Genomic DNA, 22,573 nt, shown 5'->3' with positions numbered 1-22,573 from the left:
AGGCTTTTCAGGGAACTTTTAGGACAACCTGATGATAATAATGGTAAATGGACTGCATTTATATAGCGCTTTTCCATCTGCATCAGACGCATAAAGCGCTTTACAATTATGCCTCACATTCACCCCGATGTCAGGGTGCTGCCATACAAGGCGCTCACTACACACCGGGAGCAATAGGAGATTAAAGGCCTTGCCCAAGGGCCCTTAGTGATTTTCCAGTCAGGCAGGGATTTGAACTCATGATCTTCTGGACTCAAACCCAACACCTTAACCACTAGACCATCACCTCCCCCATAATTCATAATATTCATAATAATGAATTACAATAGTCCAGCCTAGAGGAAATAAATGCATGAATTAGTTTTTCAGCATTACTGTGAGACAAGACCGTTCTAATTTTAGAGATATTGCGCAAATGCTTTTATGCTTATGTGTTTTTGGTCATTTTGGTTACACTGACTGATGTTATTACACCGTATCCTCTAAGTGTGAAGGTGTCAGTTGATCATTAGCTCTGAGAGAAACTTTATCAATCTGAAACTGTGCTGAATTTAATTCATACTATATTTTCTCAGGTGTCACACTCCAAAATCCATCACCTCGTCTTCGTCCAGTGTGTCCCTGGTGGCATGTCACACTGCCACGCCCACTGCTGCACAGTGAAACAGCATCAACAATGTAGTGAAGAGGAGTTTTATTTATTTTATTTCTCTTCTTGCTCCTTTCCCCTTCTTGTTGCTTCTTCAGACCTCTCAGACAACTGGGACTCAAATGAGTGGTGCTGATTGTTGACATAAAGGTGCTATGAATTAATTTTCTGCCACTAGATGTCACACTTGCACCACACTTCAGGACGTAAACAAAAATTCCCCTCCTTGGCAACTCCTCCTCCCTATCAAGCACAAGGAATGGTATTTGGAGCTTTTAAGAGCCCTAACAGGTCTTTATGTGAGGACAAACCAGGGGTATGTGGATTCTAGTAAGATAGTGTTCTTTTTTAGAGGCATTATTAGCCTCTAGATGTGTTTTTTGAACATATTTCTGGAAAGTAGCTGCCATACACCACCTTGAAAAAAAATTCAGCAGCTATGCAGTGAGTAGTGATTACTGCTGATTATAAACAGGGGAGGGGCAACAGTTTAACACAGCAGGACTCACGTGCACTAAATGTGCAAGATTGTAAAACGGGCCAGAAGAACCTGTTATAACGTTTGCAAAAACAAACTCCACGATACGGGACACAAGCACATGGACGAGTTGAAAGAAACAATTGATTGCCAGTTTTTGAAGAAGAAATGTGAGTCACAATAGATCCTCGACAAGACAAATTAATCCCCTGAAATACAAGATGTTGTCTGTACCAACAAAAGTCAGGATTAAAGAAACGGTGCACCAAAATCTCAAGAACCAAAAATCATCACAATAGAACACCAGACAAGGACAAGGAACAGATGGTGAGAAAAGCTCAGAGCACAGAGGGAGTGTTGCTTCCTTCTCTGCACAGGACTTCAATAAGCCACTAAATCTTTACTTTGAAAATTGATGTTGGCTGATTTATGAATGTTTATCATGCTGTTCATAACACCTTTGGTCTTGTTAAATGGCCTGTTTAGTCTCAGAAAGTCTGTTGCTACTGCAGCTTCCTTCTGTATGGATGTGAAGACCCCCGCCCAATGTCCACCCTGTCATCCTCTGCATGTATGAGACCAAGAGGGTCGGATCATCGTCTAAACATGAGGGTGTCTGGCTGCAGTACCGTGCTGTACCACCCGGAATGTTGTGTGTTTGTTTTTGTAGGACTCTACGGGACTGTTTGGTTTTAACAGTGACCAGTAGAGAAGAGACGTCTCTCGACTCCCTCTGTAAAGTGTTTGTCCAGGTCACCGTGGCAGCAGGCCAAGCAAGACCAGCTAGATGTACCTCAGGAGCAGCATCCTCCAGATTCTCCTACCGAAGGATCCCATGACAGTCCGAGGCCACATAGCCTACAGAATCCCTCAACAGTCTCCTTCCAGATGGTGATGATGAGCTCCGTCTTCACATGGAGAGTCCAGCCCACCTACCGCTCGTGAACAGCATAAAATAGGTTTGTAGCTGTTCCCTCAGATGGTGCATGGAGACTTTCTGTCAGTGGGCTCGATTGATGATGTGCTGCGTGCTTGACAGAGAACTTATTTCACGGACGTTGAACACCAGTGAGCTTTATTAATGTGTATTCTGTCTCACATCATTCACTAGATCATTTGTAATGACAAAGAAAAACCTTAAAGGACTATAAGAGTTATTTTATATGTGAGCCTAAAGTGTAGAAGTTATGTTACCGTCGCTAAGAAGCAGAAAGTCAGAATCACTTACGGTTACAAATCACAGTTACCCAGTTCCAGTGTGGTGCAGAGGGGTCGTCTCCAGCAATACACCTCAAAATAAAGTGAACTCCGCCAAGGTGCAACAGTCCTGTGCGTTATATTAAAACCAAAGTCATATTTGACCTCAAAACCTATAATCTACAAATGAACACCTGATGAATTAATCTCTAATTATAACCACACACACCCCACCCTGCAAACAGGCTATTTTATTTGGTTGGGGGGGGGATAGGAATCAACCTGTGAGTCTGTCCATAGGTTTTTTTTAAGCACAACTCCTCCTAAACCAGTTTATGGATTTCAGTAAAATGTCACACTGGCGGTATAACATGAAGATGTTCATGGAGAAAAATACATCTTGTCTCATGTTTTGCGAGGGAGATAATTTGACATTTTTGGAAATGTATCATATTTGTCAATTACCTGCTTTCACAGACATGTTGGGCTGTTTAATACAGAGGTTAACCAGGTTATTAATTCGGGTGCTTCATTACAAAAGATTTGTTACAACCGATATATAATACATACAAGAGCAAAAAAAAAAGGTCAAAGGGCTGTATTTGTTTTGGGGTTAATGTGGTTGAAGGTGCTGTTGCACCTTGGAGGAAGTACACGCTCCACAGAGTCCTCTTCTGGGTGTTTTTTGGAGGGGGTGGGGGCTCAAATACCAAAATTACAGGCAAACAGGACTATTTCGATTCGGCCTGCAGTTTTTGTCCCAGAAATAATGGATTCTGTCATTCCATGTTCTTGTTGGAACAGTTCTCAGATGGAGATGTAGGATCATTAAAACTAAATCCACATCCCGTCTCTGGATGGGAATCATGCTAGTGTTTTTTACCCCTTCTTTTCAGAAAAGCCTAAATGGTGACAGTAGATTTATTGTCATTCACTGCTGTGTGCTTCTCTTATCATTCTGCACGGGGGGGTGGGTGTCTGTGCAGCAGACAAGGGTAAATCCAATTAATTTATAGCTATTATTGATGCCAGAGCTCCATTTGCTGCAGAACCCCCACCGAGTGCAACAGAAACAACACAGATTTTACACTGTGAATTAGTCACACAGCACGGTGTGCTGCACAGCTTTCAGAGACGTTGTTGCCTTCGTTATGAAATGTTTGGAGAAGTCTTTCAACAAAACCTCCCCGGGCCAGGAATCAAACAGGGTGTGTGTGTGTTTGGGCGGGGGGTTGGTGCTCCAGTGCATCATCCTTATGCTGAGTGCACCGAGATGCTCTGGTGCTGCTTTTTATTTATTTATTCAGTGTATTCAACATGTTGTTGTTGTTGATTTGTGTGTGTGTGTGTGTGGCGGATTTATCACAACACAATCACCAAATCATGTCACTGATATGTAATATTTTGCCCGAAATATAACTGAATATTTCAGAAGCTCTCATCAGATTTCATTCACTAAACTGTATTCTGGGTTTTGCAGGTGTGCCGACAGTTAAATCATCTTACTATAAGGCAGCATCTCCTCATTACATTTGACAGGAGGAAAAACAGGCTGTATTTAAATGAACATTAATTTATGTATTAATTATTAATGTATTTCCCCCTCTGTCTCACCCCAGAGGAACCCCACATTAAACCTGGGTGTTTAATTCTATCTTTGTTCCAGTAAAATTCAGATTTCAAAGAATTTGACAGATTTTTTTAATGTGTTTTTATCTGTATTGAGCTGACTGTCCTCAGTTTGTGAAAGAATCTTCCACGCAGCCTGCCTTTGTGTTTAAACAGTTTTACAGCCCAATGATGAATAAAAAAAGGTTAAATAGTCAAACTATGTATGCACTCTGCAGATTGCATCGCCCACTAACCTAACCTGCAGCAGGACAGTTGATGAAATTACTACCAACTCACTATGCAGCAATGAGAAATTGAAGAAAATGCACAAAAAAGAGAAATCCCTCGTAGGTTGATGAATGACAAATTTGATGGATCATTTCAAGGATGTGCAGTGAGTTTTAAATAAACAGCTCATAGATTTCTGTGTAATTGTGAGAAATAAACCACAGACATGGGTGAAAATGCACAAATATTGTCTGCATTAACTTTAAAAAAAATACCTGATGTACAAAGATATGGGTGATAATAATTCATAAACCCCCCAGTGTAGATTTCCTCTTCATGTGTGTGAGAGAACGGGTGGGGGGGTGGGGAAGGAAGGAGCAAGGATGCTGATGAAATGGGGGATGGATGGATGCAGGGATATGGAGAATTGGGAAGTGCTGGCATAACTGTGGAGGAGGTGGATGCTGAGCCTGTTTCCATGGTAACCTGCCAGAAAAAGGTCTGGCGATGAAGTTTGACTTTATATTTATGTACATACTGTGGTGGGATGGTCTTGTGGATTGACTGCTGAAAATAAAGACAATAAATAAATGATTAGTAGCTCATCATGGTATGTGCATGTGTGCACTTCTCTTGTTCTCAGTCTGGACATGTCAATGGACCACCATCTCTGAGAAATCTCTTGTTGAATCTAAGCCACAAAGAATTAAGGATTCAAAAGAATTTTATTGTCATATGCACATAGGAACATGTTCCCTGCACAATGAATTGTGTTTACTGCATTTTACCCATCCTAATTGCTAGTTAGGAGCAGAAGTCGCCTTTTGGCGCCCGGGGACCAGCTCTAGATGTACATCCCTGCCTTAGGTCAACAGCTGAGAAAACAATTTCTCACAATTACACAGAAATCTATGAGCTGTTTATTTAAAATAAAACTCACTGCACATCCTTGAAATGATCCATCAAATTTGTCATTCATCAACCTACGAGGGATTTCTCATGACAACAGACAACACACACATAACACACAACACACATAAGCCGGCCAGGTACATGAACACATATACAAAGCACACACAAGGTAAACTTGGGAAAGAAAAGCCTTCATAGCTGCTGCATTGAACCACACAGCAGCAATGCAGGAAAAAAAAAAACCCATCAGCACAATAAACAGTGATCACACAACAACAGACGAGAGAGAGACGACAGCAAAGATTTGAATGAGTCCAGTTTTCAGACAGAACAGTCCGGAGGCAGCCCTAGGCGCCATCAACGGCCTTGTCCGTCCATCCTGGAGGGAGGAGGGGCCCAGCCCTGAACAGTCCACTGTCCACAGTCAACGTCAGAGCTGGAAGAAACAGAGGGCGGGGATTACCAGGGAGGTGAGGCATAAGTGTTCTTCTTCTTCCAGGAGGTTTTTTTATCACAGCGGCCTTGAAGTGCAGCTGTTTGGGGAGCCGAATAGATAACCAGATTAGCAGACGCCTGGAAAATTCCACAGTCTGAGTGGCTTCCAAAACCTCTGAATAGGAGATAGGAGATGTGGTCATTCCTGAATATCAAAGCGGTTTTCCAGTGCAGCCATTCTCCCCGAGATGGTTTCCAACGTGTGGTTAACACCCGCCGACTGAGCTGACACTGCCCTTCCAATTGAATCAATCGTGGGGCAGCCTGGACGGGCCAATTATTGCTGCTTCCACCTTCTTAATTTTCCGGTAAACCAGCGCCATGCCCGCGCCACACAGCAGAAACCCGGTCACCACAGCGCCGAATAGATAACATCTTCAACGTCCTCTACAGACAACGTGTACAGGCACATGATTTCCCACTTCTTCCAACCGTCCATCACATGTGTCCTGGCAGGACAAGTCGGGTCCTCCGCTCCGGAGTGTCTTGTAGAAAAAATAGTGTCACTTGCGTTCAGAGACCACTTCATCAGATCCATTTTTGCCGTTTCCAGAAGAGCAAAGCTGGCAGCCTCACAGACAACACGCCACAGAAGCAGGAAAGATAAGGAGGGAGGGAGAGAAGAAAAATGCGACCGTCTCGACCGAGAGCAGGAAGGCAGGTCTGAAGGTAAAAGGGGACCAATCCAAAACTAGAAAGGTGTTTCTAATGAAGGGGCCGGTGAGTGTTGGCCATAATGCAAAAGAAGATGAAGGAAAAAGCAGCATGGAGGTCTGCAGATTTTGTTTGCTACCTGCGTTGATGGTGCCCCCTGCTGGATGAATTTAAAAGCATCATGCAGCCTTCTGTTTTCAACTATAAAAGAAGGTCACAGATCCCATACCTTTGCTATAAGGTTGACAAAATTAGTAGTGTGTGCTGCATGAAGTCATAATAACTCACTGGATCATCAAAAGTAATTAAGGTCTGTGTTTTCTTTGGCTGAACCAGAGAGAAAAATATAATTGAAGTTACTCAGCTTTTCTTAGATATAAATAATGGGACTGTAAGGTAAAAAGAATGAGAACCACTGTTCTGGTTGATCTCCATTACCTATATAGGTCCTATATGGATCATCTAAATCAGACCAAAGTACACCTATCCCATCATGGGATCCTGATCACTCATCTTTGATCATTACCTTTGATCCTGATTGCTAAATTTACAGCCTAAAGTTCAATAACTCAGCAGCCTTTGTCCCAGATTCAATCTTGGTGCCAATCTTTGATTGTGTAGTTTGGATAAAAAGTTGGATTCTGACCTTTTGATTTTCATAGATAAGAACAAAGTCAGGATCAAGATCAAAGGAATTAGGATCCAAGTTTAATGATCAAAGGCAGGAACTGATTCAATCAAAATTCATCAGGTTCTTCCTAAACCCAAGTTCCACGTCTCCACCTAAGTTAGTTGAAATTCTCTGATATTGTTTTTCAGATATCCAGCTGACAGCTACAAAAATGTAACGTCCTCAGTGGATGTAGTTGGCCTTCCCATCATAACTACATGACTGACATGTATTTAGATTAAATATTTATTGAAACGTTTGGCTTTTCGGCATAAAATATTTCATGAGCACTTATCTGAATCAGAAAGATGCTTCTGATTAGAATTTATTTTGAAGATTGTGTAAATAAATCTAGATTCAGTGTGTTTCCTCCTGTTTTATTTTTCCAACAATATCAGTTCTTTCAGTGTTTGAAGTTCTGAAACATTATAATGACATAAGATGTATGTAACATCATTATTTGTTATTGTGCCAAACACTGAAGGCAGGGGTCACTAAGGTCATGCAGTGGTGGTGTGACACGTGACAGGCAGACGTCACATTTGTACAATCGCCTCGAAGCACTATCAAAAATAGTGGCTACGTCATAACCAAAGAAGTAGGCACTGTTACACTGAACAAACTACACAAGTTGAAGCTCCGCTGAGTGTCTGTAGCAGGTTGGAGTGAAAGGTCCTGTGATTTCAGCTCCTTTCAAACACTGGAGATGGCACGATTGGCCAATGGTGAGTCTATCAGCATCCTCCATGGGCAAGATTCTGAGCCAATGGGGTCAATATACCTAACAAAATCCGCTAATAATTTAGACAAAGATGGACAATGACAAAAACAAAGGCTCTTTAGGACTGTGGAGAGCCACATTTTAACTTCCTAAATAGGGAGGGCACTGCAACATTCAGCATCTGTTCATACCAACAGCAATCCAACACCATTTTCCTTTTCTTACAACGACTAATCTGTTCAGAAATAAATTTCTCAATGTATTTTGCTAACCTAGTCACCCAACAAAACATTAACTCAAATATTCTGTTCACCCCAAAGAAAATATGACTCAGATTTTTAGGTTTAGTTTTTATTTCTTTTCTAGTATATGATCCAGTAATTTTAACTAACATGTGACTGATACCAAGCTAAAATATTGGCCTGTTAAGAGGTTTTCCTGTAAAATTGTTTTGTATAGTGATATGCGATAGACAGCAGCGTACTACAGGGTCTTGCAAACGTATTCACCCTCTTGGACCTTTACACATTTTAATTTATTTTTGCCATTTCAAACAAAAATAGTTATTCAGGCTTCTTACCTTATAATTTGAAAAATTATCTCCGTTAAACTCAAACTAAAAGCAAATCTCCACAATTTTATATAAATTAATTAAAATATATATATATATATAAAAGCCAAGATGATGGGTTGCATAAGTAATGGGACACTTTGGTATAATACCTGTAAATAATTAGTTTTATTGCCATTTTTCTTGAGACAAGTCAGGGGATGGATACATGAACATTTCATAAACATTTTCAAGTCACTGAATATGTTTTGGATTTTATTTACAGAAGTTATGAAAAAATACAAATGGTATAGCACTGCATGGTAAATCTATCTTGAATAAGAAGTTTTCAAAAACTAAGTGACTAAGTGTGCAAGGAGAATATATATATATATATATATATATATCAACAACCAAGAGGACAAGATAGATAATCTAAAGCAGCATATATTGATCAACAAAAATATTTGTGACTGATTGGTATGAAATACTTCAAAAATTAACTCACACAGAAAACATATGATGGCGTCATACATAATCAGAAACACCATTACAGAAGTGTGTATATTTACTTGTACATTCATGTTGTGGTTTTGTAGTGTTTGTATGGCTCAGCCCTCTGGTGTCTTTCATTCATGCTACAGTACTTTGAAGAACCTACATTCGTCCAGTGAATCATGAATCACATAATCAGGTTAAAATGCCTTCTTTGTACAGTATTATTTCAAGTACACATTTTATTAAATTACCACTGTGATCGGTTCCAGCTCCCCCCCCCCACCATGACCCTTAACTGGAATAAGTGGATAGATTTAATTCAATTCAAGGCCACTTGACGTGACAGTCATTTTAGTTACGTCCAAATGAATTTGAACTTTAGTCATTTTGTTTTTGTTCCTGTGTTAGCTGAAGAAAGTAATCTACCAGAGGAACTTGATTTAAATTTAAAGGAAATTCACATTTAAGTGTGTTGACGGGGCTCACGAATGTCACATTGGTCTTGTTGAGCCACGTCAGGAAGCTCTTCAGATTACAGTCGCAGTGGAACCGATTTGAGGTTAGGTCCAGCGTGCTGAGGGAGCAGAAAGCGACGGGGTCGGGGGAGGCGATGAAGTTGTTGGCGAGACTAAGTGTTTTCAGGCTTCGGGGGAAGACGTCTGCTTGCAGATATGTGATAGCGTTGGATGAGAGGTCAATCTCCACGACTGAGGTGAGACCCTTGAAAATGCCCTCAGGTAGAGAGATCAGCGCATTGAAGCTCAGATTGAGTCTCAGCAGACTGCCGAGATTGTCAAAGAGATTAAGGCATCTGCCCTGAGTCCAAACAGCCTGCATGGAGCTGCTGTGAAGATCCAGGGTTTGGAAACTCCTGAGTGGAGAATGGTTTATCGTGATGCTGCAGGTCCTAATGGTGTTTCCCCCATAAGCCAGATACTGAAGGTGTTTGAACTGAGATAAATAGATGTAAACATTCCCCAGATTGGTGAATCTGTTGTCGTTGACATTCAGATAGCTTACATTACTGGCAAAACGTTTGAGGCTGTTCACGGACAAAGGTGTCAATTTATTATCGTTCAAGAAGAGATAACCCAAACTGGGCAAAGACGCGGGAAAGCCTAGCTCTCTGAGGGAGTTTCCTGTTAGAGATAAGGCTTTTAATTTGGGAAGGCCGGTAAATGAGCCATATCCCAGCACCCCAATGTGATTGTAAGACAAATCTAATATTTCCAAATTCGTCAGAGATTGAAAAGTGTAACTGTAGATCTCACCGAGCAGGTTGTATGATAGGTTCAGTGATTTTAAATGACCCTGAAGACCTTCAAAAGCATTTCTGAGGATCTGGTTGATGTTATTTTTGGAGACATCAATGACCGCAACCTCTTTGAGTGGATGAAAAACCCTTGGATGCAGTGCAAATATTCTGTTTTTTGACAGATCCAAAATGCGGACTTCGCTGTTCCTCAGGCCTTCAAATGTACCGTTGTCTGGATCAGGAAGATTGTTGTGCGAAAATCCTTTCCCCATGGGTCCTGACAGTTTGAGATGGGAAATCTTAGTACCCTCTATGGCTCTGAAGAACTGCTTCGATTTGCCTGTGCTGAACATATTGTAGGACAAGTCTAGTGTCTGAAAGGACATCCCCCTAAAAGGATTCCCACATTCCTTCCAGTCAAAACTTTGACTTGACATGTCTGTAAGTTGGATGGAGTTCAGATTCAGCATTTGGAAGTGTTTCCCACAGAAACCAAGAAGATCTGGTTCACATATCATATCAATCTTGTTCAGCTTCAAGTTCACATCCTTTAACTTTGTCAGATTTGCAAAGAACACTGAAGGCTGGACCCTCTTTATGTGATTACCAAACAGGTCAAGAGTCTCCAAGGAGGCCAGTGGCTCCAGATAGTTGTCTTTTAATATGGACTCCCGTAGCGAGCAGTAATTCAGATGAAGCTCCTGTAAATTTGACAGCCCCAGAAATGCCTGCGGCTCCAGCCGAAGACCGATGTTAAATCCGAGCACCAGCTTCGTCAAACGTTGCTGTCTGCTGAAGGCGTTGTTTCTGATCACAAGTGGTACGTGTTGCTTTCCAATGTCCAACACCTGCAGCTCTTCAAGGCCTGACAGGGACGAAGCATTGACCTCACTGATGCGGTTCATCTCCAGATACAGGTGGGTGATCCTGGGCGGCAGTGAGGGAACCCATCTGAGGTTCTGCATACCACAGTTGGCTACAGGGCCAAATATAAGACATGATGGAAAGCACCCCGGCACCTACAAGAGGACAGTCATGAAGGTATTGCAAAAGTAAAATTGCTCAAGTATTTTGTATTTATAGACTTTATTTCAATGTTATTACATTTTATTCCACATTTAATTCACATATATGCTTTCGTACCTGCAGGAAAACACAAATGACAACCGCCTGAAGAATCAGGATCCACATCCTTGCGCCGTCTTCCACAGTAAGTCCAACGGACAACCGTCCAGCCTGTGCAGTGTGAATCTGAGCGGAGATTTGTGTTGGCACCGTTTTTATCTGTAAGCACTTGCGTCACATATGTTGAGCACTGACCCTGCAGTGTACATATGACGCTGAGTGGAACTTCCCATTTATGAAAACTCCACATTTGCAAGAAAGGGGGAAGTACACGTGTGCGTTTGTAGCCCGTCGTTAGTGCGGCTCTGGGTTTGAGTGATTACCTTAACGTGAAACAAGGGAAGTTCTAAATGGGTACCACACGTGTTCTAGTACATGTTAAAAAAGTTTCTCCATACTTTAATATTGCTGATATTTAATGTAAGTTGATTTTTACATGGCTTTGTTGATGTTAATGAAAGTTAATAACAAGGTTCAAAGAAAAAAAATTTTGGCCAATAGTGAGTACTTTGAAAAGGGCTTATATCGGCCCATAATATCGGCCGGCCAATATATCGGTCGGGCTCTAATAAAGATCACTGGATATGTTCAAAACAACTGCGAAAGTTTATAGTAAAAAATGTCGCGTACCCACCAAACTGATGTATTCTCAAAATAAATCAATTAACAAATACATGTATTCATATCTCTTAAAAAATGTCCTACCAGTTTGTGTTTCTTTAAATGGAAATGAGCTGCCACGCCCCCCTCTGAAGGTGGGCAGGGAGAGGGGGGTCTAGGGGAGCCCCTCTATTTAACCCTTAGAGCCCCGAGGATGCTTTTCTTGTTTTTACCACAACTTAAGAAAATCCTTCTTTTAGTATGACCACATGTTGCATATCAAAATGTTCAGAACACTTTCAGCTTTCTAAATGTGAGACAGATGTGTGTCTAGAACACTTTGTAGAGCTATTAATAGAAATATGATTAAAAAAAAAGTTGACCAGGATGCAGGGAAGCATCATCAGGGCTCTCAGGGTTATAGCCACACATTAATAAGATGGTCTGAATCCAAGCACATTTATCAGCTGTGAAGTGATGAGGGCATCATCTTGTGTACATCTTGTGTAACCAGTCACTGATTTTTAAACTGACAAAAACATGTGCTGGACATTTTCAAAGAGGAGCATCAAACACAGACTAGATGTTAGTCCTGTTTGAACATACTCCCAGTTGACATCAGCATTTTCTTCATCACTGTGATCCAGTTGTCACTGTTGCTCATGTCCATCCACGAAAGAAACAACATGAAGTGAAGATCAGTGCCACTGTTTGAACTTCTGATGCCTTTTCTTCATAGTTATGTCAGCAAAACATCAGAACTCAAATTTCTAAATTTTACTTTTCAAAAATGGCCCTGAGGATTTTATCAATTTGATTAAACAGAGTATTTTATTTAAAAAAATAAGATTTTGATTCCTTATAGTTGTAGGTTTCCAGGCCATTATATAGTATCACAAAGATAACAGGATAATATCAAAGAATAATGAGAAAACTGACATGATGCACATATAGTAATGTCCTCCAAATGTTGTACAGGCGGAGTTGCCAGACGCAGTATTTCGCTTGTTTAGTTTTAATGCATTCTTTATGATGAATTTCTACCAACGCCGCCCAAGTGTGTGTTGCTGTGATCACCTTGATTTCTATGTAACGATGTTTGTGTGTTTGTTAGCAAGATATCTAAAGAAGGTCTAATCGCATTTTGACCAAATCTGACAGGTACACTGGGCCAGTGGATGGGAAGAAGTGAATTCATTTGGGTTAGGATTGGTCAACAATCAAGGTCAGAGATCAAGGTGAAATTTCTTGATTCATGATAATATTTTGGAAAATGGCAAATTTTATGGAAATGAAGTCAGATAATTTATTCTTAGTCACCATGTCTTAAAAGTCTGACATTTATGATTCTGAGACTTATAGCTTTTGACCTGAAACTCAAACCATATTTAATCTTCCAACATATTGGGGGGTGGGGGGGTGGGGGGGGGGGGGGCGCTAATTTGCACCATGTGACCCCTTTAAGTGTACCTGCCTGCAATCAAGCTGGTGCCACCAAACGTGGCACTCAGGTTAACGTTGGGACTAATACCTGTGGCTATACTTCTGATTTCAAAGGGGAAATCCCTCAGTGACGTGGTCATGAATTCAAAATTTATAATGTATTTTAAAATATTTTCAACATGCTGAATATGCAGCAAATCACTGGATCCACTGATGACAGATCGTGTGGGAAACTACAGGAATTTCTCCATTTTCAGAACACAGTTGGCAACCATGAGCTGATAATCAAACCAGACTAATTTATAATGTCAACTCATTGTTATTATTATTAGTAGTAGTATTAACATAACATCATATAACCTCATTATGTTTGATTACATCCAATTATGAACGCCACAAAATACAAGTATGTGTGTGTGTGTGTGCATGTATTTGTGCATGTGTGCATGCGTGTGCTTAGGTTTTAGCATACCTGCACATGCATGTGCAGGTGCACGTACAGCACTATGAAGTGCATGCACATATGTGCACCTCATCATGATGCATGTGCACCTGCACGTGCACACTCGCTGTGCTGCACTAATGCACTTTGAACTTGCGCAAGAATCATTAAGAGGAACACGCTAAACTGCAGAAGATGGGTGTGACATCTGTTCTCGTCTCGTGCAGGCGTATTTCCTTTAATTGCACTTTGGGTTCAGCAGAACAAACTGTGCGCAACATAATGACAGAAAGGTGAAGATAAAAGTGGTGATTTTCTTTAGTAGTTCAAACAAGCCACTCTGTCACTTTATTTATGTTTTATTTTTTTAGATTTTGAAGTTAAAAACTGTACTCAGATGTAGCCACAACTTGTCACTCTGTGCTTTTTCTTCTGAGGTGTGTCGCATTTATTTTATCGTAGTCCAAAAACAGGTGTTTTCTCTATTATCTCTCACTCACAGCTCTGTGGTCTGCAAGATTTTGGAGCATACTTGCTATAACAAAGCCATACAGCAATTGCACTTAAATAAAAAGGACATTACCGGCTCAAAAAAAATTAAAATAATAATAATAAAAAATTAATTACTCAAGTAAAATTAGAAATACAGGCTTACATGTGACATGTGCTCATTAAAGGTGGCTAGCGCCCCTGCTCCTACCCCTGCAATTAATGTTGTCATTTGTGAATTGATTCAGATCATCCATTGCCTACAAATTGATTATTTTTTTCCCACCTCCCAGGTCCAAGTGCTTCCAGAAACTTCTAATAACATTTATGCCTGTTCAGTGGTGACAAAAAGTGGCTTACTGAGTGTTTTTAGCTTGTTCTAATGGTGTTTACATTCTAACTAATGTAATTTTTTCCCCCCAACAAAACATCTATAAATACAACTCAGTTCAAAAATGTCAAACGTCCCCTTTAAGTTAAGGGTTATGGTTATGATTAAATTTTTTGAAATGCATAGAAACATCTGCAGTTTGAACAATGCCAATTGCTTGTACACTGTGCAGAACGTGCACTAGGACTTGTTTCGAAAATACAGTGGGTCCCTCGCTATAACACGGTTCACCTTTCGCGGCTTTGCAGTTTCGCGGATTTTTTTTTTTTGTGCAATTTTGCATGCTTTTTTTTTTTAACAGTGTTCTGTGTCCTTATCAGGCGGAGCCGGTCCGCGGCACCAGTCGCGGCACCGGTTGGCATCACTGCGATTGCTCTCAATGCCTCCGATGCACTTACTGAGCCTGTGGGCTTGGTAAACGCAGCAGCGGGCCACTCACACTGCCCCACTGTCTGCTGTGCGGAGCTGCGCCAAATCTGGCAACAGGTCCAGAGACTACGCTTGCTCTTTTGATGCGAATGTTGACCGCAGCCGCAGAGCTCCGTGGCCACCGAGAGAGGACTTGGATTCTTTGCGGGTCTCACATCCGTACCTCCGGAGGCAGTGAGTGAAGGGAGAGTACGCGCACTGTGTTCTGCGTGTGTCTGCTTATAATCTTCTCACACAGACGAAAAAGTGTGTTGTGTGTTTACACAAGAGAGAAAAGTGAGAAAATGTTAATGCCTGTTTGAGAAAAGTGTATAAAGTGTGTAGTGAGGGGTTTTACAGCCTTAAAACATCTAGAATAATTGCAAAAAATAGCGTTGAGTACTTCGCAGATTTTGCTTATCGCGGGTTATTTTTAGAACGTAACTCCCGCGATAAATGAGGGACCACTGTACTGAAATTCAAAATTTTCCTTCTGCAAATGCACAGCTAGAAATCATGTAAAAATAGATTTAAAAGACTGCTTTAAAATGCTCAACTCGTAAGCTAAAATTTCTAAAAAAAAAAAAAAAAAAAAAAAAAAAAAGTCGAGGGGGGCAATTCCCCTGCATCCCCCCCCAGTTCCTACGCCCGTGCTGATAAGAAGCGGACTTGGCAACAACACAATCACTGCAGAAGAAAAAGAAATAAAACCCGATGCCTGTGTGAGAAATAAGTGATTTTCCTGTGTTAAAACTGATGAATATATGAGTTATATGAATGGTGTAAAAAAGAGTTGGTTGGGTGTCAGTTTCCACTGAAGAAGAGGAGGGAGGAGGACGGACGAGAGGAGTGACTTTCTTTCAAAAACGAGTGGACTTTTGCAGCCGGTACGGCTGTGAAACATGGATCCGTACGGAAATGAATAACAGGACGGTCCGTGGAGCCAAAGCGGAGCTTCGAACCACGGCGACGACAAGATAAGAAGATGAAGAAAAGCAGGTTGTGTCAGTAAAAGTCGGCGGCGGCGTTGATGTTGTCGGTGTGCGGTCTCATTAAGTACCTGCCGGTGAGTTTATCCGCCTAGAACCGTTATAACTCTCGTTAATAACCACATTTCACATTTCAGCCTGACTTTAAAGAGAAAACTCGCGAGTTGTGGTCAGGACTCATTGCACATTTATTCGGGGGAAGAAGGTGAACATGGAGTTAAACTTTTCTGCAACATGGCGCCGCTCAAGTGTCACCGCAGCTTCGGTGGGCACAACTTTCTCTTTTTTTTTTAACGGACTGTAGATTTTTTTTTAAAGATTAGTTGAAAATTATGGAAGCTTCAGAGTGCCAAATAAAAAAACCTCCGCGTTTTTTTATTTGTTTTAATGCTCGTCCCCATAACGTATAACCAAACCCACTCTTCACATTTATTGTTTTTATTGATTTGAAATTATCAGTGAACGTCATAAAGGTCTTAACTCATTGATGTCTTTACGGTGTCAAATCTCGCACGTAATCACGTTCTCGCTGGGAAGGCCGAGATTTCATTGTCAGTGGACAAGCAACAAGCAGTTTGTTCGCAACATTGCATCGCTATGGAGGTGAGTTCAACCAAAATATTAGAGCCCAACCGATATGGATTTTTTGAGGCCGATGCCGATAACGATATTTGGATGAAAAAAATGCTGGTAATCGATAAATCGGCTGATTTGCCGATAGCCGATAAATCAGCCGATATTATTATTATTATTTTTAAAAGAATAAAATGTTCTGTTTTGGACCCTTAACAAAAAGGTATGGGCTAAAAGCTGAAGCTTTGTCCGCATATTGATTAACTTTATAACACAGAAGAATTTTCAAGTTCCAAAAATGCAATCAAGAATTAAACCTTTGTGAAATTAGCAAATACATATCCTTAAAAAGAGTTGTGAAATACATCTGATCTTGTCCCTCTTGTTGCTGCAACTTAGATATAGGTTCAGGATTGTCAGCGGATCAGTGCAGTGTGACGGTGAACTACGGTGGCCGGTGATGAACACATTTAAGCAGGGGTGTAAGCAGCTCTCAGTTGAATGGAGTCAGAGCTCCATCTACTGGACAAACAGTGCAAGGACATTTTACATTGCCGACAAACTTTATTTCAGTAACTGTTATGTTTATGAGAAATTATCAGCGTTGTGTCAGCAAAATTTCGGCCGATAGTGAGTACTTTGAAAAGGGCTTATATCGGCCGATAATATCAGCTGGCCGATATATCGGTCTGGCTCTACAAAATATGTATTTAGGTGTTTAAGATAATCATGAGTCTTTAATGTGAGTTTTATTTTAAAAAGTGTGTTGTTGTTAGGATTTGCGTGTCATGAACCAGTTCTTTTCAGGTATCCTTAAGAAATGATTAGATCCATCAATATCAATAGCCTTTTGCTTAATGATTCCCTCATCGGTCCTTCAGAGCGGCCGTTGTTTTTGGGGGGTGTTTGTCAGGAAAATGATCATCTCTCTATATTGATTACAGACCCTGCAGCGAGTCTGTATAAACAAGCCTTTGCTTTGAACCAATGAAGCAGTGCTTCAGTCTTTGATTTGCTGCTTCGTTGGTTCGTTTTATTTCACATCTTTTTATTTTTCCCTGCTAAAACCTTAAAGAGCATATGTCTGTGAGTAATATTTACCTTTTTAATGTTAAACCAACCTGTTATGGTCTTCTGAAACAGTTGATAGATGTATTTTTGTTATGTGTCGACGCGGGTTGAGGAGCGGACCTGCGTCAGACGGAACCCAGCGCTAAAAATAACCAGAAAGCGGTTCCAATAACAAAAACAATTTATTTATTTCACCCACTGGTGCACAACAAAGTGTAAAAAAACCAAAATAGCGTCCTTCTGGTGGAGTGAAGGCTGGCACGCTCTCCAGCGCCCAAAAGGATCGAAGCCCGGCGCTCCTGGACCCACTACCACCGCCAAACACCCCCCAGGTGGACACGACAAACCGACTCTCTGCGATGTGTGCTGACAGCATGTGTCCCTCACCCTTCCTGCTTCACGGGCTCGATGTGTCAAACCCAGGCGCGGTCCTCAGCGTCTCACAAACGAACATCACAAGGTCGTATTCCCGGCAGTTCTGCTTGAATCACACATGACTTAAATGCAGAACGCCATCCAATTATCTGCTTCAGCTGAAAGTCTTTAAGGCTGCACGTGAGCACCATTCACAGGTGCTGCACATGATGTTGATGAGGGTGAAGGACTCTTCAGCCAGCACCTTCTCCACAGACAAATCAGTTTTCATGTCACCTGGAGAGCAAAGAAAATAAAAGAACACCAAACTGTCCAGCCACACCCCCCAACACACAACAATTTTATAACTTAAAAACAGGACAGATGCTAACATGTTAGCATGTCTATGGCATTTTCAATATTAAAGTTAGCATTAAGCTGAGCCATTATCAAGCCTCCCTCCTCAGTGCGCAGAGGATTCTGGGCTACAGTAGGCTGTGGCTATGCGTATGTTGCTGTATTCTATTTGTATGTAGGTAGTACTTCTGATTGGTCAATTTGGGTCACATGATTATGAGTTACATACTTTTATCTGTCCATATATATGTTGGGCTGAAATTACCTTTTAAAGTGATGAACTTAAACTCTTTCTCTGGTTCCAAAATATTTGTAATTACCTTGCCTGTAGTTATGACAGGCAGCACGGTGGTTAGCGCTGTTGCCTCACAGCATGAAGGTCGTGGGTTCGATTCCCATCTTTCTGTGTGGAGTTTGTGCGGGTTCCATCTGAGTACTACAGCTTAATCCTACATCTGTGTTAGGTGAATTAAAAAGTTTTAATTGACTGTGGGGTGTGAATGTGTTTGTTTGTCTATATGTGACCCCTGCGACAGACTGGCATCCTGTTCAGGGTGTACTCTACCTCGCGCTTTATGAATGCTGGGATAGGCTCCAGCCCCGCTTGACCCTTAACTGGCGTAAGCAGGTATTGAAAATGGATGGATGTATGGTGATGGAAGTGTCTATTCGTACGCATTGTTTGTATTGTTGTTGTTAACGTGGTTTAGGAATCTACTGTCAATTAGCATGTTGCCAGTGGGGATCCATGGGCTCTAGATTGGGTAGTGTATATAAAATAGGTAAGTGACATTTTTCAAGGGTGGTAATAAATTAAGTAAAACTTGTATAATGAGTTGGAATGGCATGTGATTCCAAAATGTTTTTAGAACCTTAGACCTCAACAATTTTTAGAAGAGGAACTCAATCCTTTTATTTCCTGTTAATTATGTCATTTTTTAATGTTAATTACTGTCTTAAAGTATTTATAAATTGTTTAGGTTCTTGTTATCATATACACATACTAATGATTGTTATTATTATTATTATTATTATTATATTTTATTATTACTTCCAATTTTTTTATTTTATTTTTAAATGGACCACAACGGAAATACGTTTTTTAATGTATTTACAATTATAGTACAGAAACAGCATTAGTGAAGGTTACAAATGATCTTCTTATGGCCTCGGACAGTGGACTCATCTCTGTGCTTGTTCTGTTAGACCTCAGTGCTGCTTTTGATACAGTTGACCATAAAATTTTATTACAGAGATTAGAGCATGCCATAGGTATTAAAGGCACTGCGCTGCGGTGGTTTGAATCATATTTGTCTAATAGATTACAATTTGTTCATGTAAATGGGGAATCTTCTTCACAGACTAAAGTTAATTATGGAGTTCCACAAGGTTCTGTGCTAGGACCAATTTTATTCACTTTATACATGCTTCCCTTAGGCAGTATTATTAGACGGTATTGCTTAAATTTTCATTGTTACGCAGATGATACCCAACTTTATCTATCCATGAAGCCAGATGACACACACCAATTAGCTAAACTGCAGGATTGTCTTACAGACATAAAGACATGGATGACCTCTAATTTCCTGCTTTTAAACTCAGATAAAACTGAAGTTATTGTACTTGGCCCCACAAATCTTAGAAACATGGTGTCTAACCAGATCCTTACTCTGGATGGCATTACCCTGACCTCTAGTAATACTGTGAGAAATCTTGGAGTCATTTTTGATCAGGATATGTCATTCAAAGCGCATATTAAACAAATATGTAGGACTGCTTTTTTGCATTTACGCAATATCTCTAAAATCAGAAAGGTCTTGTCTCAGAGTGATGCTGAAAAACTAATTCATGCATTTATTTCCTCTAGGCTGGACTATTGTAATTCATTATTATCAGGTTGTCCTAAAAGTTCCCTAAAAAGCCTTCAGTTAATTCAAAATGCTGCAGCTAGAGTACTGACGGGGACTAGAAGGAGAGAGCATATCTCACCCATATTGGCCTCTCTTCATTGGCTTCCTGTTAATTCTAGAATAGAATTTAAAATTCTTCTTCTTACTTATAAGGTTTTGAATAATCAGGTCCCATCTTATCTTAGGGACCTCGTAGTACCATATCACCCCAATAGAGCGCTTCGCTCTCAGACTGCAGGCTTACTTGTAGTTCCTAGGGTTTGTAAGAGTAGAATGGGAGGCAGAGCCTTCAGCTTTCAGGCTCCTCTCCTGTGGAACCAGCTCCCAATTCAGATCAGGGAGACAGACACCCTCTCTACTTTTAAGATTAGGCTTAAAACTTTCCTTTTTGCTAAAGCTTATAGTTAGGGCTGGATCAGGTGACCCTGAACCATCCCTTAGTTATGCTGCTATAGACGTAGACTGCTGGGGGGTTCCCATGATGCACTGTTTCTTTCTCTTTTTGCTCTGTATGCACCACTCTGCATTTAATCATTAGTGATCGATCTCTGCTCCCCTCCACAGCATGTCTTTTTCCTGGTTCTCTCCCTCAGCCCCAACCAGTCCCAGCAGAAGACTGCACCTCCCTGAGCCTGGTTCTGCTGGAGGTTTCTTCCTGTTTAAAGGGAGTTTTTCCTTCCCACTGTAGCCAAGTGCTTGCTCACAGGGGGTCGTTTTGACCGTTGGGGTTTTACATAATTATTGTATGGCCTTGCCTTGCAATATAAAGCGCCTTGGGGCAACTGTTTGTTGTGATTTGGCGCTATATAAAAAAATTGATTGATTGATTGATTGATTGATTGATATTATGTACTTACGTTGAACTTACTAAATAAAATCATGCACACATGCACTCACACTTTTAATATGAAGCTGGTTTACCGCCCCCTGCTGTAATGACATGTTAGTCCAGAATGTAATTAGCAACAAAAATACACAGATATTAGTAGCATCAACGTTCCATTTTGGCGCCGTTCATCCTTGACCCAAAATACATAAGCATACCAAACGGTAAATGTTAGCTCTCCCCAGTCGCACGCATTCAGAGCTTTTTGTCTTTTCTGCTTTCTGCTGCAAGCAGGTGCTTTTCATTTTTACATTTATCCTTGAGACAAAATACATAAGCATGTTTACAGCATGCTGCAAAAAATGCTTTTGGTTTGTGTCACTTCTTTCCTTGTTATTGACAACTGTATGGGGGTAAATTTGATATATCTCATCAGTTGAAGCTATTTTAAGCTATAAAGTTATAAATAATTAGGCTTTGAGTGACAGCTACTGTGCTGGGTGCAGACAGGACCTGCTAGCAGGTGGTTGCTAGCTGCTGTAGACTCATCTGTGTTTGTCCTTTTTTTTAGCATTTGTTACAAATAACTTAGATAATGTAGCTTGCTATGCAGATAATTTTGTACTAACGGACATCTAAGAAGTTTGTGCACCAGTATTTCCATTGAGTGAAGTTTTAGCATGTAGTTTATATATTAGCACCACCATGGTACACCATGGTTACCGAGGCAGTACACCGGTCAGAATTTTTAATGCCAACACTCAAGCAACCAGGGTTGAAACCCACCACCCAGTCTGCAACATATATGTTTGTAATTGTTCCTTTCACACCACCACCACAATGGAGTTGAAATGATGCAGTTGGCATAAACCTATGTTTGGTCTAGTTGACATACTGAGGGGCTGTTGCTGTGGCGAACTGGCGTCTTCTGATGGTGTCAGATATTATCCCCATCAATGATTGTATTGTGAGGCTTAGACTTAAACATTCTCTGGGTGTCTTGTCTGTTGTCGTAGTCTATGCTAGAACCTCACCGAGAAGTATCTAGGTGACTTTTTTCTTGCAGCTTTACTGATTGTGGACTGCCCTACTGGTCATGGGGGATCTCGGTGTGACTACCGACACTGATGGGGCTGCCTGCACGGACTGCATTGGTCCTCATGGATCGAGTAACAATAATGAAAATGGATCAGTGCTGCTTGATTTTACAAAAAGTCAGGACCTTTGAGTTGCTGAATCCTGATTTCAAGGCATGCTGTGTGGCATCACTGGATAAGGTGTTGTTGCAAAGGATATTAATCATAATCTTGGTGAAAAATGGTGTCGACTTCTGTAGAACGTAAGATCTATGGAAGTGCCGAGGTTGTGGACTCTAACCCCAAGGATTTAGTTGAAGTTCTGCTGACTGCTGTCCACATATTGTCCAACATGAATTCTTCCGACACTTGGCAAGATCACGCTGTTTCACAGGATTTTCTTTGCAGCTGGGATCGGGTAACCCTCATCTTGGCTACAGAGGAATCAAAGCACTTAGTTCCTCCAAAATTACACCTCCTCCCATTATGGCCAGGTTAGGTGATACCTCGGCCCTGACAGATGTTTCTCTTGTACTGTCTTTTTAGCCTGGCTACTTTGAATAGTGGTATAAGGTCGATCCTCCTGCCAGGACGTTCAACA

The 22,573-nt window shown here is 40.9% G+C and overlaps 2 protein-coding genes across 3 annotated transcripts in view; one reads left to right on the top strand and one right to left on the bottom strand.

Annotated features, from left to right (window-relative positions):
- LOC117503080 (kinesin-like protein KIF3C) overlaps positions 1-972 on the top strand; it is a 38,792-nt gene extending 37,820 nt beyond the window's left edge. For both annotated transcript variants that reach the window (XM_034162252.1, XM_034162253.1), the window contains one exon: positions 576-972. In XM_034162252.1, coding sequence (XP_034018143.1) covers positions 576-663 — 88 coding nt within the window. In that variant the 3' untranslated portion in view covers positions 664-972. The remainder of the gene's footprint in view (positions 1-575) is intronic.
- An 8,040-nt stretch (positions 973-9,012) lies between these two features.
- On the bottom strand, positions 9,013-11,400 carry LOC117503386 (toll-like receptor 5). The gene is made up of 2 exons (XM_034162600.1): positions 11,062-11,400; positions 9,013-10,937 (listed from the first exon to the last, which is right to left on the bottom strand). The coding sequence occupies exons 1-2, from the start codon at positions 11,107-11,109 to the stop codon at positions 9,042-9,044; spliced, it is 1,944 nt and encodes a 647-aa protein (XP_034018491.1). The 5' UTR covers positions 11,110-11,400; the 3' UTR covers positions 9,013-9,041.
- Positions 11,401-22,573: the final 11,173 nt, after the last annotated feature.

This window comes from Thalassophryne amazonica, chromosome 21 (assembly GCF_902500255.1).
Source record: "Thalassophryne amazonica chromosome 21, fThaAma1.1, whole genome shotgun sequence".
In the NCBI taxonomy this organism is placed as follows: Eukaryota; Metazoa; Chordata; class Actinopteri; order Batrachoidiformes; family Batrachoididae; genus Thalassophryne; species Thalassophryne amazonica.
The sequence above is the reverse complement of the archived record's forward strand: the minus strand, read 5'-3'. Positions and strand labels throughout refer to the sequence as shown.